Here is a 20,500-nt window from a genome sequence, read left to right as displayed (position 1 = left end):
GACACTGATTTTTTTTTTCTTCTAGAGCAAAGCGATTTTACGCCTGATCACTGCGACAATAATTGTATGGAAATTAGTGGATATAAACGCATCTGCTATTCAAATATTGATAATCAAATGCCAAGATGCAGGGTCTTTTCTCTAATATTTTACCTAGACTGGTACATTCTTTAAACTGTAGCCCATTTTCTGGTCTGTGATATTAAGCTTTTTGAGCACAAAGACTAGATCAGTAGGCTACAACAACGATTTATTGTATGTATTTCTTGCAACTGGCAAAAATAAATAAATAACAAGAAAAATAATAATCATAATCTCACATCAAGAACGAAACGCGCAGGATATTACGTCTTTTTCATCATTATTTTGCTAAAAATATTATATTATAATATTACATTAAGCATTACATTGATATATAAAATGATTTTTTTGTATTCCATATGGATGGATGAGTGGTTAAGAATGTAGCTGAAGATTATATCTGAGTGAGTGATTAGCTAGAGAGAAAGAAATAACATTAAAAAAAAAGCATCAAATTGAAATAATATATACTTTTAATATTATGATGACTATACCTTCTTCTGTTTTGGTTATGTTAGTGTACTACCAGTACACTGCAATGTACCAGATTACATCAGATGTTACCCATAGATTACTAGAATGTATGTTTATAAGTGTGTGAAAGCACAATTAAATATGTTGCAGTATGTAAGACTTGCTTTGATCCACGTTTATTGGGAAATATCGCAAATAGTTATCTTGAATCCGCAGTGAATTTCTAATGTGCTTGTTTCACTCCCAAAACTACATTACCCAGAATTCGTGTCTCACTTGTGATTCGCTGCTACCGAATGACAGCATGTGACGCAATCTGAAGGCGCGCGCGAAACTCCAGCAAGTGGTCTTGACTGATTTTAAGGTGTTTCGGACTTTAACTGAAGACTTCTTCGCATTTTAAGTCTTAAAGACATTTTATTTACCGGCATGAATGTTTCCTCAGCACCCTATGGTTTTTACAGCACATAATTTTTGATGATATTACTCCTTTGACTCATTTTTTTTGTCTGAACAACGGAGTTCATTCGTCGTCTGGTTGGAGTTGGACGAGCTGAAGCTAACGTCAGTCAGTTGTTTTTAGCAGAACTCTGCTGAGCTCACCTACATAAACGGTGTGGTGGTAGCATGACGGCGCTGTTGCAGCACCCGGGATACGATGAGGAGAGCTTGAAGGGGGTAGCAGAGAAGTTGCCCTGCAGAGAGGTCCAGGCTGAAATGTTGCTGTCGCTGATGGGGCAGGTAAGAAGTCTCCACTCATCTCCGTTTAATGTTTTAAAGTATACCACATTAAAAGAAGCATATACACATGCTAATTCAGTTTTTAACGTCCTAAAAACTCAGTGTTTTATGTGTTTGATTTAAAAAGTTTTATCACTGATATATGATGCATTAAAGACCATTTTCACTCTTTTACAATTTTCTTGTATTATTATTATTATTACTATTATATTTTTTGTTTTTATAAAAAAAAAAGTATAGGAAAAATAAAAGTCATTTTCCTAAACCTTAAATCTCAATATCTCAGTAGCTCAATGTCATTTTCTTATTTCTAGGGTTAAGTTTTGCATTATTTGTGTTATCCAGTGTAATTTAGTAAATATGTCGACATATTTGGATCATCTGATGAGATTTCCCTTTAAAATTCATTGTTCAAAATGTTTATCTTAGATTATAAAATGTAGATCTGAAGCTTTGGACAGTTTAGTACCAGTAATTGATGTCTGTCTTGGATTAAAATCATTAATAGATATGCAATTTATTTTATCCTTGTTATAAAAATTAATTACTTGTCATTTGATCTCACTCAGGGTTTTAAATAGATTCGTTAAGTAAGCTGAGTCTATGAGCTGTTAGCACTATGGCTGATTACTGACATTAACACTGGGTTTAATCATATCAGAGCTTGGCTGTTATTACTTTGCGATGTGCTGATGAAAGCTGATAGAAGGTTTAAGTGGATAGTGGTCTTGATCGAGTGAGACAGTTCTACTGAGTGTAAAGATGCTGAATTTTGTTCTTCCAGCCGCACCAGTACAGCTACCCTTCAATCCTCATTTACGGTCATCGAGCCTCAGGGAAAAGCCACGTGATGCACGTTTTGATGAAGGAGCTGGAGGTGAGGGAGATATCTGCTATTTAGTGAACGTTCTGAATAATGTTCTTATGTGTGCATGCTACAGGGCCCTGTTTTTAAAACCATAATATAAAAACTAACTTCACTCTTAATTCCCCTCATACATAGCAGGTAAAAGTGCGATAAAGGACAGACAGCTAAATATTATTCCACTGGCAGTTACTTGAATTAGAAAAATTTGACTTATGGACTCCTTTAAGCCTTTATAACTTTAATAAAAAGTTGACACTTGTGTTATTAAGAACTTTTTCTTTATTCAATCACTTAAAGAGTCCTTGAAAATACTTAGTTTTACTGAAAGTACAAAATCACACAAGAACACAAATCTTTGCATAGTTTGAGTGTGTGTAAGGCGCATTTTCCCCTTAAAATCACTGGGAAAAAACATTAAAGAAAAGCAACAATTTTACTGCTAGCATTCTTGTATAAATTAAATTTAAAGATCAAAGACCTTCGGATGTTTTTCTCTCTTTGCACACATACTTTATGCCAATGCACTCAGTATAGATGGGTAATGGCTACCAAAGAAGTCTCTTTCTTAGAAAGCAGCTATTTTTTTTTTTAAAATATCCAAATATTTTTAATATCCAAATATCTAGATAGTCCCATTGAGACTCAGCGTCTCATTTACAAGAGAGACCCGTTTCATCTGCAGTGAGTTCTACTGTAATTTTGTGCAGAGCCTGATGTTAAACATTTAAAGGAGACAACCTGAACTGTGGTGCATGCCAGCATGCTATCCTGTGCCACTGAGGGTGTCCATATCACAGCAAAATAAATGTGGGGTAAAGCGTATGTTACTCTGGATCAGACCTGGACTTCCAAGAAACCCTCACCACCTTCAAAGAGATGTCTGGCAAATGTAAAACTCATAGCATGCTTTGTTTTACAGTTTAATGATACTCCATTAATGATCATATCTCGCATAGCCACAAAAATGTGACTTGACAACATGGAAGTCTTCTTCTTTTTAAAATAAATAAATAAATTCAAATACGGAGAATTTATAGCCTTCTTAGGACTATTGTTTCTTAAATCACTTGTTCTTGATCTTTTTGGTTCCTGCAGTTTCTGAATAATGTTTTACTCCAATTGGGTGGTTTCTCACAATGTGAAAATTTAATTGCCAACTAGGGCTGCAGCCTTTAATGCAGATTAATCCCTGATTATGATTTTGTTTATTATAGATGAATCCATATGTAGGGATGGGTACCGGTATGCACCGGTTCTGACATAAACGGTAGTAACTAGACCGAAAAGCAGCGTACATTTCGGTGCTTTATTTTGGTGCTTTTTTTCCCTGAGCTGTGATACACTTTAGATTCTAGCCAATCATTTTACGTTTCCGAGGATAGTAGGCGGGTCCAGGTATGTACGTTCTTTTAGAGCAGAGCTACAGATTAAAAATGACCAAGGCAAAGCGGTCAAAAGTCTGGCTGTACTTCACAGCAAAAGATGCAAACTCAGCAGCCTGCAACAAGTGCTTTAAGCTGATACTGTGATACTGTCAAAGGAGGTAACACCAAGAATCCGATGAAACAGCTGGCGACGCATAGCGTTTTTTTAAAAGCCGAGAAATGCGCCGTATTTGATAGCTTGCTGTGAGACCTCACACCGAGCACATCTACTGCGGGCGGGTTGCCTGTTATCGGACCCGGAGTTAGCAACATCCCCCAAAAACACAAAGAGGAGAGTCCTGGCCCCTAGCCCTGCCAGTGTAGCAGAAATGATGACAGATGATGACGGCAGCAGCAGCCGTTCTTATCTGCGTGAGTAGCTTAATGTTGTTCGTGTGTAATTTACGTTGAGTAGGCTAACCACGTTATTAAATTAATGCATGTAAGGTGAACTAGCAAACATCATCATAGCTACATACGGCTGTCTTCTTGTTTGATGGCAGATGCTCCCTTCACCCTGGCCAAAAAGGCTAAAATGACCAAAGAAAAAGAGGGAAACAGCTGAACATGAGAGGTTTTTGGACAAAGTTTGTGTTTTTTCCATTGATTAAGCACTGCTTCCAGCCAAGAGTGATGCCATAAATCCCCTATAGCTGCAGAAAAGGCTAACATTGTTATCTTTTTACAAAAAAACAGCTGAACATGAGAGGTTTTTGGACCAATTTTGTGTTCTCCATTCTTTAAGCACCGGTTTGAGCACCGTTTAAGCACCGGCACCGTTTCAAAAGTACCGGTTTGGCACCGGTATCGGATAAAACCTAAACGATACCCATCCCTAGTCATTTGGCTATAAAGTCCTGGGGAAAACAAGGAGTGACCTCTTAAGTTGGACCTCAAGATATTCAAAGTTATCTCTCTAATGAACCCACTGTTTATATAACTTGTCCTTGCTTTCAATAGGTAACACAAAATTATGTAATTTGTACATATTTAGGGTCCAGTGCAGTCAGAAGATTAAGTCAACACAGTGTGAAGATGTGCATCATCTCCACAGACATCAGACTGATTCTCTTTCATGCTTCCTTTTCCTTCTCTCTGCAGCTTCCTCACGCCACAGTGAGCTGCGTCGAGTGTGTTTCTATTGCGTTGCTGTTTGAACAAGTGCTGCTGTCCTTCTTTGGCTGCGATGCCGCCTCTCTTCTCCCCCGCAGTCCCTCCCTGTCTGACTTTGTCCGTGTCTACAGACAGCAGTGCTCCCAGTCTCCTGCCAAACAGACGCGATACATTGTGAGTGCCGTGCACTTTACACACAACCACTCCTCACTTGGCATACGAGATTATCCCTAATCCCATGGCATGTCAGATTATTTATTCCTCGCATGTGTCACCTGAATGTTTGTGTGATGATATGATTAGTAGTGATAACAAGTGCAAATAGATGCTAAACAAAGCTGCAGATGCATCAGCCTGGAGAAAACAAGTGTAATTTTCAGTCAGAACAGGAGTGGGTTTAATCAGTAATGCTCTCTGATAAAACATCCATTCACTGCCTGTATTATAAATGTGATAAAATGAGATCAAATTAACATTAACTGTGTAATTTGTAGGTAATGGAGAAAGCCGAGCTTCTGAGAGATACTGATGCCAGTCTCCTCTCTGCTCTCCTGCGTCTTCAGGAGCTGGTGAGAAAGTGCTGCATGCTCTTTGTGTTATCTATAAAGTGAGTTGCTTTATTGTTGTTGCTCTGTGCGGATGATGAAGAGGGGACTGGAGGAGCCTCATTTGTAACGGATGACCTTGAGCTGAGTGTGTGGTGCTTTTTAATGCTATTAAGGAAGGAAGGATGGCAACCACTCACAGCATTTTAATTAAAAACACCAAAAGTAAAAAGACTTATGTGATTATTTGTGTTTCATCCCAATGAAAGCTAAGTGCTTAACGGCGGATTGTGAGCGTTAAGAGGAACCTGTCTTTTTAATGGCTTGCTGCTTCAGTGCTGCCACACTGGATTTTGAAGTGATAATTAGGATGCAGATTTACACTTACGTGGAGGACGGGAGGATGATGAGGAGTTGTTTCATCTCTAAACTTCGGGAAAAAATGTAATAAAACATTAACAGGAAAGACGTAAAATGTGTGTGTGTTACTGACATGCAGAAAATAATCTGGCTTAACTTTTCCTATATTTCCTACACAAGAAAAAAAGGTGACTGGTGCAGTTTTCCAGTTTCTGTCTATCGTCCATGCATCCTTTTTCTGAACTGCTTAACCAGTTCAGGGTGACAGAGTGGCTGGAGCCCATCCCATTTTTCAAAACAGGCAGGTTATAACTTGAGAAGGTTAGCAGCCCATCACAGGGCTAAAAGAAAAAGAGAAGGAAGCTGAAGTACCCAGACCAAAAACCACTACCATGCCAAACCCCGATAAACATTCAAGAAGTGCTTCAACTCTAGATTAATGGTCTTGTGTCTAAACACATAGAAGTTATAGCGATTAAGGCTATTTCTTGCATTAGGTAACAGTGGTGGTCACAGTGGACATATTTTATTGATGTTCACAGATCCCTTTTATCTCTGCACATTATATATATGCACGTTTCAATGATGCAGCAGACTTTTAGCATTAATAGCAAATTATGTTGTCATCTCTTGGTTATAGGCATCTGCAGTATTAAAGCCACTGTGTGTGTTTAAATTAAGTAGCTTAACTGCAGGTGGTGTTTGTAGGTATAAGAGCAGGGCGATATGACCAAAAATATTTATCACGATATACATTTGAAAATTTGCGATAACGATATAACTGACGATATAATTGACACTAGACAAAATACTTTACAACTCCACAACTTTATTAGTGCAAAAAAAAAAAAATCAATGTATTTTCACTTAAACAAGCAGCTGTTTTTTATGTGCATTAAAGTTATATAAAAATTTAACAGTGCAAATGCAAATTCCTTGCTGACAGTTTAACCAAAAGGCATTTCCAGTGGAAACTGGCCGACATATCCTCAGCATAACCATGTATAATATCCACAAAACTTAAAAAGAGGTTATACACACACAATACGGTAATATTATGTTGAAGCACAGTACGTATCACTCCGCGAGGCTCCTGCCTACGATAGCCGTAATGCTCCGACAATCCATCAAGCGGTGCGGGTTCGTAGCTTAGCAAAGTCGTACTGAAACATTTGACAGATTTTCGAGCGCCGTGTACCACATAAAATCGTTTCGAGGTCAGTAAACACAACCAGAATTCATACATAAGGCACACGGGATTATAAAGGGCACTGTCGATTTTCAGAAAAATCAAAGGATTGATTTTAAGTGTGCCGTATTAAAAACACGGTAATAACGACGGCCCGCTAGCATGCTCTACCAAAATAGTGCTTTGTTGTGTATCTGACGGACGAAAGCTAAACCAGTTCCACACCACTGAAGTTGCAGCATTTTTACAAACCAATTCTGGTTCATCTGTTTCATTTAACGATCCACTTTCATCTTCTCATTTCATCGTCGCCACCATGCTTTTTCCACCATGTGCGTATGAAAACAAAGGCACTGTGCATGCGCGTTTTACCCATATTCTATCGCGATATTTCATTTTCTTATCATTGCCCAACATTATACCGGTATTACCGTGAACGGTATGATATGGCCCAGCCCTAGTTGTTCAAATGACTTTAATAATAAATCTTAGGCCTTAAAGGGAATCTAAGTAAACAAATAAAATGAACTGCAGGATAAATCTTGCATACAATGAGGAAACCCAAGCAGTCATAGTGAGGCTTGAAGATGCTTGAAGGGACAGCCCTAACCACACTACCACCGTGCTGTCTTTCTAACATATCCTCTGTAGTCCTACCTCTGTCGCACCCTGATGGAGATGGGATTCCTTATTTACAGTATTTAATTATGATATAGGAGGAGGCATATGCCTAGGACGTCTCCTAGGTGAGGTGTATATGACATGGCCTACTGGAGAAGACCCTCGCGTACACTCAGGACATCCTTGGCAGACTTTCAGAAAGTTCAGATGTACCTTTAGAAGAGCTGGAGGTAGTGGGAGGTCTGGTATCTATGCTTAGACTGTTGCTCCTAAGACTCACAACTGGATAAACAGCAGAAAATGAATTGATGTTTTCAGAGTAGAGGATCTGAACTGTTGTGTATGCCATTTGTAGGTGCAGTACTTCTTCCTGTGTTGTGGCTGCTTTAGCTTTAAAATGAATTATTTCTTTTAAATTTTCCCATATATTTAGAGACTCAAATTCAGAAGGTCTTTTATTATATGCTTATAAAATATTGTTCTCTTTAAGGAAAAACAGAACTATATTCAGTTTCACATCACACGTAAGAAAAAAACCTACAAAATGTTCACATTTGAAAAGCTGAAACCTGTGAGTGTTTATTGTTTCTGCATAATCAAAAATGCGTTCATTTGTTTTGTTTAGTCAACATGTCCAGTAAGAACTTAATCAAGCAAACAAAGCTAAACATCTAAATATATAAAACACATGAATCAACTGAGGAAAGAGGTCTGTAACTGTGAAGTTCTCAGAGTCTTCATCTCTCTGAGCTCCCTGATCCTAACTACATACATCTGTTCTTCAGGTTGGGGACAACGTTACCGTCATCTTGCTCAGTGAAATCGCCTGGGACAAGTTCAGACCAAACACAGGCTGCTTTGAGCCGCTTCTGCTGCATTTCCCTGACTACAGTAAAAGTATATAATCCTCCTCACACATGCTACGGCAGCCAGTGTCACGAGCAACTCACAACACGCTGCGTATTGATGACGCACGGTCAGCATATGCAGCGTGAGCTGTGACATTTGTACCTGTGATACTGTTCTCACACTCCAGGCAGCGACTCTGGGGAAAAATGTTGCGTTCTTAAGAACCACTGTATAAATTCAGCACTTGGTGTGTGAATGAATCATTTTACTTTATATTGTGAGACTTGGCTGGTTTTTGGAGAAGCTTTATTTCTTGTTCCTTAAACCGTTTGTAGGTGAGCTGCAACAGATTTTGTCCCAGAACGTGCATCCTTCATATTCAGCTGGGTTTTACTCTGCGTACATCAACATCCTGCTGGGAGTCTTCTACTCTGTCTGTCGAGACCTCAGAGAGCTGCAACACCTGGTCAGAAACACACATTAACAAGTTGTTGCATTGATTATTTTTAATTCTTCCACCTGTTTTCTCATTTTCTTCTGTTCTTTTCTACTAGGCTGCCCTGAACTTTTCAAAGTTCTGTGAGCCTTTGGCAGAAGGGAAAGGTAATTGTGAGGAGGTCTTTTCATTCATCTGAAAAGAACACACTAAAACGCACACTACCTGTATAAAGTTATCATGGAAACTGTAATTGCAGATGTTGGTAGAATACTTACACATCCAGCAGACACTGCAGATCATTAGCTTTTAGATATAGATGTGTTTGTGTAAACTTGGCAGCTGTGAAGCAAGATTTCTACATAAAAGTTATTGATTTTTAGGTCAGTGTTGATTTAACTTATATAGTACCTAACTGATAGCAAAAAATCTTATTTTCAAGGCTCATAATGTTCAGTTCTTGTCCAATTTCATAGAAATGTGCCAATTCAGTTACATGTAGCAGCGCTGAGGTCTTCATCATTATGTTGTTCAGAGCTGTTTTGCATGAAAAACCAACTAAAAAAACTTTCATGCTCTAAAGCTGACATTTACAGTGGCCAGAAACAGACCTAATGCTACTAATCATTGCTTTTGTGACAACTTGCAGTCAAATGCCATCTTGAGAGAGACTTTGGGGCCTCAAGATGGAGATAAAACAGCAATAAGACAGAGTCAGACTGCTATCAGTTTGAGACTGAATGAGGTCAAGCTGGAAATTGCATATAATCTGTGATTAACTGTGATAAATTGGCCCAGATCTCAAATCTGTTGCAAAGCTTTTTCCGTCTGTGGAGACAGAAACTCTCATTCTACAGAAATTCAAACTAGTTACACTCAGAGTCCAGCCAAAACCTCATACAGCTGCTGCAGGATGGTGATTTAACTACAGAATGACAAAGGTGCTGGACAATCTTGCTTTAATATAGGAATATAACCTGAATACAATCAGTTGGCACCTAAGTTGTTTTCTATTGAGATTAGCCTCCTATTTCTAAGAGACGCATCACAGGCAAGTTGCGCTCATCGGAGTAGATAGAGTCAAATTGCAGTGTGTTGGCAGTCTGTCTACATATTAAATTAGAAGGCAGTTTTTTTTACAACCCTTTGCCAATATGTCTGAGAGTGATCACAGCCAGTCCAGTCCAGATCACCTTGCAATCTAAAAGTGGTCAACCAGAGCCTGACTTGCTGCATGCTGCAACCACTTGGTCACTGCAACTATTTCCGATTGGTCGCCAAATGTGAAAAGTTCAATGTGATCACCTGGTAACCACTGATTCTTTATAGTCAAAAATAGTTTACTGTCCTATTTTAACTCAAGTGTGTCTTTATCTTTGGAAATAAAATGGTTAAAATTTTATAATACAAATTACTTCCCAGTATAATGTGAAACTATAACTTTGCAGACCTGGAATTCTGCCTCTAACCAACCAAAAACATGTATTCAGATGATGTAAACACTCAGATCTAACAATGTTGCCTTAAAAATAAAAATAATAGAGCAAAACTTTTGTATTGCTTTGGGCTGCCTTCACTTGTACAGTTGTACCCAGTAAAGAGCCCACTGAGTGTATATTTCCTGAGTGTATGTTATGAGCGATGTTGTGAAGGCTCCCCTTTGTGCCATAACTGTCTTTGTGTTTATTTTCTTTGATTCAATGATGGTAATTTTCAAGCTACTTCATGTTGTCTTCAACAAGCTTCGAAGACAAAAACAAGAAGCCCACGCGGGTAAATCACAGTCCCTGCGTTCAAACCCTGTGGGGTAGCTCCACATTTCTGATATACTGTAGCTTCAGAGGCTCCTCATATTCCAGACACTAAAATGAATTTGACATTTAGAAATCCTATCTTGTCTCTTTTTGGGTCTATTGTGAAAACAGTATGTGGATGTTTGTCCGTTTGATGCTTCGGCTTCTCTCTGGGCGCCCGCTGTGATTGGAAATGAGTGTTATGAGAGTAGAGTTTGGAGACTGTCAGCACATAAAAAAATACCCAAAAAGCTTGAAGGAAATCTGTGAAATAGCTGAGCCGAGTGTTCATCCTCAGCTGGTTAAAATATTGATCTGTGCTGCTTTAATTGCTTTGTTTCTACAAATGTTTTTGAGGTTTTCCTGCTGTTTTTCCACCACTTTCTGATGGTGTTTGTAATTATGCTGTGTGTTTAGTGAAAGAGACTGACACCCACAAGCTGTGGAAACACATTGAGCCACATTTGAAAAAAGCCATGCAGACGGTTTACCTTCGAGAGGTGTCCAGGTCTGAACTTTTTGCATTATTTTGCTATGCGCTGCTTTTTAGACTATTAATGGGGTTTTTTTTTAGCCTCATCATCCATGTGTATTCTCTGTCCTCTGCTTAGTCTGCAGTGGGAGCAAATGCAGCAAATGGAGGAGAAGGAGGCCGGAGCCTTGCGAGGTATTTGCACTGATTTCGATTACAGAGCAGATGTCAAACTGAAACACTGGTCACTTACGCTTAAATTCTTTTCTTCTATGCAAGAAAACAGAATTTTAGTGCAGGAAAGAATATGACGACGTGGACTTATTGCATTTATTTTGTCTTCTGAAAGGTTTATCAGCTCACACTCATGTTGAATTGCCTTATTACTCCAAGTTCCTGTTGATTGCTGCCTATCTGGCTTCCTACAACCCTGCACGCACAGATAAACGCTTCTTTTTAAAGGTAAAGGAATATAATAATAATAATACTTTTTTTATGTTCAGCCATGTATACACTGTAATGCAAAAAATTCTTATAATGAGGTCAGCACAAGTACAAAATTTGCAGTGAGTCAAAAGTTCTTTTTTTCTTTATTCTTGGCTGTGTGATGTTAGTGAGAATGAATATCCCAAATATGCTCATCTTTGGGAGAAAAATACATTTATTAAGCTTTTTTGGGGGGGATTTTTTGTTTTCTTAACCTTCTCCCCTAAGTCATGGTTTTGTGAATGAATCAAATGAATCACATCTTCTGTTTCTGCTCAACAGCACCATGGTAAAATAAGAAAAACAAACTTCCTGAAGAAAAATGAAAAGGTGATTATTCTGACATAACTCTTACATCTTCGTTGATTTCATTTGGAAACATGTAACACAATGTTTATATCGATCTGTCTGTCTTCTAGACAAGTAATCACCTTCTGGGTCCAAAGCCCTTCCCTCTGGACCGCTTGCTTGCCATCTTTTACAGTGTGGTGGACAGCAGAGTCACCCCGACAGCGAGCATCTTCTCACAGGTCAGTCTGGTTTAAAGCAGTCGAGAGTTGCTTTCACTAAAAATTCAGACCCCTGACAGGATTGGCAGCTGTCTTGAATCATTAACAGTTGTGGATAATATTTCTTAATGATGGATTTTGGACTTTTTGGGAATGGTATTAAAACCCATCCCAGGTTGATGGGCAGCCACTGTTGCTTTTTTAGCTCGTTCCCCATAAAGATGACATTTGACAACAACGTCAGTAGGTACGCAAGCGGGACATAGTTGACATTTTTCCTCCTTGGCACTGTGCTGACACATTTGAACGCTTGAGACCTGAAGGCTGCCAAAACTTCTGCTTTTATGGAGGTGCCCACATTTACTGAGCACATCTGATTAGCAGCTGCCTGCTACTCATCCTCTTAATTCCTATTCCTGGCTTAATTTTTATTAAACAAATAATGGCGCTATTTTGTCATGTGTTGTTGTTCATCTGTTGTGTTTAAATGATTCTATAATGTGGTATGGAACAAATAATTTGAATTTGAATTAAAGAGTTCGTGTTTTCATTTCCGCTGAACTGTGTGTGCACTAAGATAACTTATCCAAAAATAATTCATCTCCTAAGAGATCTGATAATATTTCTCTCCTTGACTTGTTTAAACACCACCACCTTGTTATGTCAGAGCTCTGCAATAGTCTGTTTCCCCTCATTTAGTCCTGAAGTGTAGTTTCGTACCCTGAGTTGGCCTCAGGGTACGACCCAATATAGAAAATAATTTCACACTTTTTTCCAATTTGCCTGATAAGCCACTGAACAGGAATGTACACTGTTATAACAAAAGGATGGTAAAGGATTTTTTTTGTTTCCTGTGTGTAACAGTGCAGTGTTTCATGTTAAATCAAGCCTGATTTTTTTTTTTAAAAAAAAAGTTTAAACAGTTTCCTAGCCATATGGTCAAAGGCAGCTAAACACAGACCTATCTATGGACCCAAGCATGAAATGGTTTTAGGCAATTAGGCTCGCCCCATATCTGTGTGACTGGCTACCATCATTTAATGGCTCTGCTTCAAAGTGGAGAAGCTGCGTTTTAAGAAGTGGAGCAGAGACTCATTTTGGTTTTCCTCTGTCCCCGTTTAGATTTCTTCGCTGGTGACCCTGCAGCTGCTGGCTCAGGTCAGTCATGACGACCAGCTCGACGCCCCGAAGTACAAATGTGCCGTTTCTCTGGACTTCATCTGCGCCATATCCAGGTCTGTGCGTGTGTGTGCATGCACGCTCATCCTTTTAATGCACATGAATGAGACTGACTGAATTATTCAAGTGAACTGACCTTTTACAGTTTTCCTTTTTTTTTCTTTTTTTTTTTTTTTTGAAAATCTGCTTTGTGTGATTTATCTTCCAGGACGGTGAACTTTGATATTGTCAAGTATTTGTACGACTTTCTGTGAGCCTGCAGTGCATTAACAGAGAGATGACACGCAGTGACAGTCAGACAAAGGCACATTTGTTTCTGCAAGAACTCACCTAAGGACAAGTATTTGGAAACACAAGAAGCTCCAGGAGGAAATTAATCCAATTATTTCGCTGCCCCCTTGTGGTTGATAAATGAGCTCCTCGTTTAAATGTTTGTATTTGTAGAAAATAAATCTTTGTAACTTCAAACTTTATTTTGGTTTATTTTTGTGGTTACATTTTCAGTGTGTTCATAACAAATATACTAGAGATTTATTAAAATTTTTAGCATATTGCAAACATCTAGTTTAGGCTTTAGTATAACAAAGAAATTAGTACATACTCTGTTTGTTACGATTTAAATAAGAAAAAGGAAAAACAAAACTGGTGTGCAGCTGTAGAAGCACTGATGCAAAGTGATCCTGGCACCATGCAGGTGAGTCATCGTCCTTGCTCAAAGGCGGGATTTTATGTCAGTAATGTGTTTTTAATCTGTTGTATGAGCGTACTAAGGTCAGGGCATATTGTTAATACAATTTATAAGTGTTTATGGAAGATGATGTCTAAAAACATCCCCTAAATTCTGCTCCAGGATTCACAGTAATTTGAGATTGAAAGAGCAAAGATCAGAAAAATACTAAAAATATGCAAGTCTTTAAAGTAGTTGGAGGACTCTCTAAATAGATCAGTGAGAAGATAAAGAACAAAAGCAGATATGCAGTACTATATCTCCAGGCTGATATTATCATACTCACCCACAAACTGCTAAGCTGTAAGGATATCACATAATTTATTAATATAGTTATAAATATTCACTCACCAACTTTATGAGGTACACCTGTTCATCTGCTTGTTAACACTAATATCTAATCAGCCAGGTGACCTGCTGAAGCTCAAACTGGGGAAGAAATGTGGTTTAAGTGGCTTTGAACATGGTTGTTGGTGTAAAACTAGGTCCAACACCCAGTTTGACTGTAACTGCAATTTCTACCTGTTAAATTAGTAAGATTATTTCTGGGATAATTTGTTCCTGGTAAATCTTCAAAACATGAAAAGCAGACAAAGTGTGTGTGTTGTTTTTTTTATTGTTTATTTTTAGTGTACAAATAAGCAAAAGCTGAACTCAAACACATTCTGTAGTCTTCCAACAGAAGGCACAAGATGAGCATAGCCAACAAACATAACAAAACTAATCTGCATCAATGCTGAATAAAAAAAAGCAAACCATTCAGCCAAAGAAACTCCCACACACAGAGAGAAAAGCTGCAAAACCACAAGCCTGCGTTTCGCTCCAACTTAAACTTTTGCTTTCAAAAGATTAAAAAATAATAATAATAAAGTTACAAATGTATATAAAAGGTAAACATTTGATAACTGTTTTTTCACTGCCACATCTCCCACCTGCTCCTGTTTTACAGCCACTGACTTAATCAAATTAGCATGGATGTTGAGCACACTGCAGTGTCATAGCTCCCTCCTGTAAACCCCCCCAGGCAAGAGCGGGTAAATAGAGATTTGAGTAATTTGGTGCAGAGGAACTCAGAAATATATAAAGAAAAAAAGATTTGGAAAGCCTAGTCGAGTGTATGTAATTGCCACTCTGCTACTCCACTATCTCCCTCCTTTATGCCTCAGGGTGTCTGAGGGTAAGTGGACCGTCTGAGAGATCATCCCTCATGCTGAGGTGGCCTTGGGAGCGATCGCCATCATTAAACAAGGACAATGAGCAGTCTGCAAAGGCTGACTGAGTCATCCCATTTAAAGTGCATATGTGTCACTCCTTTAGAGATCAAACATAAGATATGTGTCAGTCTCCAAGACACACTGGAATCATATTAAAGCGGATTCAATCTTAATAGAAATCTCAGTCTATAAAATGACCCGACTGACTGAGACACTCGGGTCAAATCGTGAATGAGGATGAGGTAATCGGAAGGGACGGATCCTAAACGCTTCGCCTCCGGTTGTGGATCATGGCCACGATGTGGGCGAGATCCAGACTCTTCATCATCACCTCCATGAAGTCTTCATCGCTGCGAGCGCCTGCCACAAACTCCTCCAGGGAAAGCTCCCCTGTTGGAAGAGACACATGTTGTTTTTGGTCAGATTTGAGTGGGTTTTCGGCTAATTTGTCATTTCTCCCTGCAACAAAGTCACGTTCATAACAGACAGTTTGATATATTGATATGATATTTTAATATTACTGGTGCCGTGATATTAAGTAAACAATGGAAAATGTCAGTAAATGTCACTAAATTTCCTCCAGCTATTTTCTTTTAAATTATTATCATTGGTAGCTTGCAACTACAAAGGCGATAAACGTGTTTTTAGAAACGTTTGAGATTCCAAAAACACGTTTAAACACTTTCCAAGTTTAAATTTTGATTTGGTGAATATTTTCATTTTATTTATGTCATTATTTTGTTTGTTTGCATCCATTTAATCTCACAGTTATGGAGAACACATTCATACACTAAAACACCCACACCCAGCTAGACAGACACATAAGCTTACGAAGGTTTCTGGACTCATTTCACTCGTATTCTATAACCTATTTTGCAATTATAAATCCTCATTTAACTTCTAAACTTGCAAAAATTTTCTACATAGCTATTAATCATACAGAGGCAAGCTTACAGCATGAAGTAGAACCACTTATTACAGTATTTATAACTTAAGATAGTTTGCAACCTTGTTCCTAAATGGGTCTTTAAATATATAAAACCCAACAGTTAAAATGGACCTATCTATTGGTGGATGCTCATATTAAATATGGGGTCAGTGTATGTACCACTAAGTTCAGACTTCGGACCGCCCTAAATGCTCAGTTTAAGGCAATTTTTCTACTCTGTTGTCAAAGGGAGCAGATATTTATGGTGGCCCTGAGAGGTCAAACACACTGAACCTGCAACAACAGTTGCAGAAGTGACAGCAGAAACCAAAGCATGCGATTGCAATGAGACGATTAAAGAAAGCACAGAATCCATCTGTGTTGTGAAGGAAAATGAGATGCAGGTAACTGTGTTTTTAATCACATCGTTCACATGTTTGCTACGAGTTGTTTACTGTAGCTATTCATCACATCACTTGCATTGTGTTTTATTAGCTTTTATTTTATTTTATTGTATATTTTTTTTGTCTTTTGCAGGATTTTTCTATCTGCTCGTGTTTTCGTGTTAAGCTGCAGTGTGTTTGACTTGTCAGGGCTACTGTAGATATTTCTCATACGGTCTGAGCGCAAGTTTGTGGAGGGCAGTGAATCAGAGGAAAGCTGGCATGAAGAGAGAAAGCTAAAAGCGACAAGTTTTAAGGTGGAGTGTTTCAAACATTGAGATTTCCTATTAAATAACCTCAAAAAATGACCGACTGTACCTTTAAGAGCATATTTTTATTTCTAATGGTGGCCTTTTAGCTCAGATTTGCTATAAAAGTACCTTTAAGTATGACAGTAGTTTCACCTGTAGTAGTAATAATATAATAATAATAATAACAGAGTAAAACTGAACTGTTAGTACTTTCTCAAATTGTAAACAAATATAGGTTAAAACACATGTTGCGGTGGTCTTTGGCTATGGTTCATTTCAGTACATGATGAACCATGTAGATATCATTTATATTCCTAAGTATACTCTATGTGATAAGAACTACTATAAGTAGTATACGTCTACTGTTTCAGTACTTTGTATACATCTAACTCAGCAACATTATACTTCCTGTTTTTATTCATTATAAATGTGTATTGATAGATATTAGAAAGCTACTTTAAACCAGTAAAAAAAAAAATCATCAGGTTTAGTCTCTTATGTTTTGCTTTCAGAGTGAATGTCTAATCTCTGTCCACCCATGATCTATTTTGTCCTAAACCCTTTTCTCCGTACTGTGCCAGCGCACACTCACCATCTCCGTTTATATCAATCCTGTCAAACACTCGGTTAGTGAACTCCTCCGCAGATGTTTCCTGATTTTCATTTCCATTGATTGCGCGGATGGCCTGGGAGAAGATGAGGAAAATCAGTATGTTTGCCAGATTAGAGGCTAAAACAAATATTCAGACATGCAGTGTGGCTGGTGCACGATGGAATGACTGTACCTTGATGATGTTCAGAAGCTCGTGGCGGTCAATGCAGCCGTTCCCATCCACATCATACAGTTTGAAATACCAGCGCAGCTTGTGCTCCATCTTTCCCCGCATCACCAGACTCAGAGCGGCCACGTACTCCATGAAGTCTATGTAGCCGTCCTGCAGAATCAAAGTGTCAAACACGACCATCCATGTTTTATATTCATTATAATCACTAAACAAATGCATCATCCCTCAGCTGAAATAGATCCCCAGCTCCAAAAACAATCCAAGGGGAAGTGAAGCACGCCAGGACGGAGGATTATCTCCTGTCTGCGTCTAAACAATCTCAGCATCAAAGCATGCATTCACAGATAATCTCACTGTCTAAATCATTCAGAGATTACCGTGGCATTTTTTGTAAGATGAGCAGGGTGGGGGGCTAAATATAGCATGCAGCTCCTCAGACAGACATCCTGCCATGACCCCATTGCTACCTCAAAGATGCTCTCAATTAAACTGGGGATCAAAGGGGATACAGGGGACACACTCTCCCTATACTTAGAACATGCATTTGCAAGTCTAATATATTTTGGTATTTAAAGTCTTTCTGTTAAATTGTTTTTTTTCCCCACATGGGTTTTCCAAACAGGCAGGAATTTCCTAGATATGTTGGTGCCTCACATTCACACTGGGTAGGAAAGGTAGATTATGCACCCTACACTGAAACCACAAATCCAGGTATGACATCATCTGTTTTGTTTCTGTTTCTGTTGATTTTGCTTCTGTTTTTTGTGTGTCTCTGTAGTTTAATGGCGTCTTTGTGGTTGTTTTGCATGTATTGGTGTTTTCTTTGAATGTCTTAGAGGTATTTTTAATCTTTGCTTGCATCGATTTGTGCACGTTGCACCTTTTTAGTAAGCTGTGTCTTTCAGTATAAAGTTTTCAGTCTCTCTGCAGATGTTTGGACTATATTTGTGTCTTTATAGTTGCCACATCAGCCTCTGGACCAGCCTGTCTGATGCGCAGTTTATTCATATATTCAAGCTTGTTGTAAGGGAGGTTAATTTTAGAGAACTCGTGTCCTTGAATGATACAAGTATTTTTAATCTAGACATGTTTTAAGAAGTTTTTTCTCTCATTTGTTTATTTTAAATGTAACATTAAAGATTTCAGAAGCAAGGAAGAGACCATCTCAATTAACAGAAAGTAACCGTCAGGAAATATCAAAGTAGTATTTTCAACCCGCAGATATGAGGAATCCCAAACACTTATCTGTAAAAAATAGATAATTTTCCTACAATTTCTCATATTATTAAAGAAATAACTTTTTGCGTAGTCAGCATTCAGATAAATGTGGTAAGCAGCTATTTTTTAAATAAAATATTTAATGCATTCAGTCTTATTTTACTTTTTTAACATTAAAAATAAAAAATAGATGAATTACTGGTAATATTTTGTTCCAGCTTCTACAGAAAGACTATCCTATGCTTTTTCTGCCTTTTTCATTATTGTGAATACACTATGTTATGACTCCTGTAGTTAAAAAATAATAATTCATCAGAACTTCCAAACATCAATTACAAATATGTAAATCAACAAAAAACAGCCTAAAAAATTAACTTTTTCTAATTGTGTCTAATTTTAATTAAAAGTTAATGTTTTATTCACAAATAATAACAAGATAAAAGAGAAACAGTAATAATTTGGGTTCAAAGGAAATATGCAGGTAACATAAGCTTATATTTTTTTTTAACATGTACATATGACACATTATAATAAATCCCTCATGGAGATACACACTGTTTAGACACACATGTTGAGAACTAAAGAAAATTATTTGCTCATGTTTCATTTTCAGAGAATCATAGATGTATTCTTCTACATTAGCCTCTAATCGTTATATCGTTATTTTATTCTTGAGGCATCCTGTCATCTTTGATTGTGTTTAAATGTGTGGTGAAATCCAGACTCATCTCACCTTGTTCATGTCAAACGTGCGAAACATCTGCTCAATGTAGGCGTTGGCCTCTGGGTCCAAACCTCTCAGCCCGAAGAACTGCTTGAACTCGTGCAGGGTGAGCTGCCCTGAGGGGCACTCAGTCATGAACTTCTTGTACCACAGGTGCATCTCCACAGCCTGCAGGTCGTCCACGGTGCAGCCGTTTGAATTGCCCATTTTTTATTTTTCCAAAACTCAGATAAGGTAGCTGGACTTTGTTACAAGCTGGACTCAGACCTCACAGCCCAAGTGGTCTACTGTGAAGTAGGCAAAGACCGTCCCTCTTCACAGTCACACAACACTGGGACTTTTAGAGTGAGAGCAGTGGCAGGATGGCCCCTTTTGTAGCTCAAGTGTGTGTGTGTAGAGGGGGGGTTGAGGTGATCCACACCTCTTGGTCCTCTCCTTGTGTCTAATCACTGGCTGTAATCCTGAGAAACATGCAGATGATCATCTTAATCATCCAGCTTGAAGGGCAGCCTGGCTGTTCCACAATTACCCTGAGATGTGCTGACAGACACAAATGCAGCTTTCATCCCTCACGTGCAGTGCCTGCCTCTAAGCGATGGGATACATCTGCCTCAGCATGTGGACTCGGGTATGAGCGATGCAGATTTAATGCTTTGGGTGAAGACTAAGCAAGCTTCAAAACATTCTCATAGTTCTTCTGTGTACGTTCTATTTAGACCTATGATATAAGTTAATGTTGACGAATTTAAATGTTTAAAATGACCAGGGGCCGGTCTCATCAAACCCACAAAGTCAAAACAATTGCAAATCAAATTTCTGGTACCTGCAACTTTTGCTAAAAACATCAATCAGCATTCTTTTGGTGATTATTAGTGTGGTTTTTCCACACTCGTAAAAGAAGTTTAGGCAGTTTGTTAAATAGGAGCGTTCAGGTATGCATTAACAAAATCCAGAAAAAAATATTCTTCCACAACGATGTGTGAGACTGATAAAGTTACAGAGAAGACGATTACTTCATGTTACTGCTGCTAAAGCGGGGGTGTACTCACTTTTTCACGCACTGTTTCTGC

At 38.4% G+C, this 20,500-nt stretch overlaps 2 protein-coding genes across 2 annotated transcripts; one reads left to right on the top strand and one right to left on the bottom strand.

Annotated features, from left to right (window-relative positions):
- The first annotated feature begins 670 nt into the window (after positions 1 to 670).
- Positions 671 to 13,604, top strand: orc5 (origin recognition complex, subunit 5). Its single transcript, XM_005923570.3, has 14 exons — positions 671 to 1,296; positions 2,081 to 2,173; positions 4,690 to 4,875; positions 5,196 to 5,270; positions 8,202 to 8,313; positions 8,601 to 8,731; positions 8,820 to 8,868; positions 10,912 to 11,002; positions 11,106 to 11,161; positions 11,316 to 11,428; positions 11,735 to 11,782; positions 11,872 to 11,982; positions 13,084 to 13,196; positions 13,349 to 13,604. The coding sequence occupies exons 1-14, from the start codon at positions 1,183 to 1,185 to the stop codon at positions 13,392 to 13,394; spliced, it is 1,338 nt and encodes a 445-aa protein (XP_005923632.1). The 5' UTR covers positions 671 to 1,182; the 3' UTR covers positions 13,395 to 13,604.
- An 859-nt stretch (positions 13,605 to 14,463) lies between these two features.
- On the bottom strand, positions 14,464 to 19,886 carry guca1a (guanylate cyclase activator 1A). Its single transcript, XM_005923571.2, has 4 exons — positions 19,440 to 19,886; positions 17,489 to 17,638; positions 17,296 to 17,389; positions 14,464 to 15,471 (listed from the first exon to the last, which is right to left on the bottom strand). The coding sequence occupies exons 1-4, from the start codon at positions 19,635 to 19,637 to the stop codon at positions 15,344 to 15,346; spliced, it is 570 nt and encodes a 189-aa protein (XP_005923633.1). The 5' UTR covers positions 19,638 to 19,886; the 3' UTR covers positions 14,464 to 15,343.
- Positions 19,887 to 20,500: the final 614 nt, after the last annotated feature.

The sequence above is a fragment of the Haplochromis burtoni genome, unplaced genomic scaffold (assembly GCF_018398535.1).
Source record: "Haplochromis burtoni strain Fernald_Lab_line unplaced genomic scaffold, NCSU_Asbu1 Contig_49, whole genome shotgun sequence".
NCBI classification, from domain to species: domain Eukaryota; kingdom Metazoa; phylum Chordata; class Actinopteri; order Cichliformes; family Cichlidae; genus Haplochromis; species Haplochromis burtoni.
This window is presented reverse-complemented; position numbering and strand designations above follow the sequence as displayed.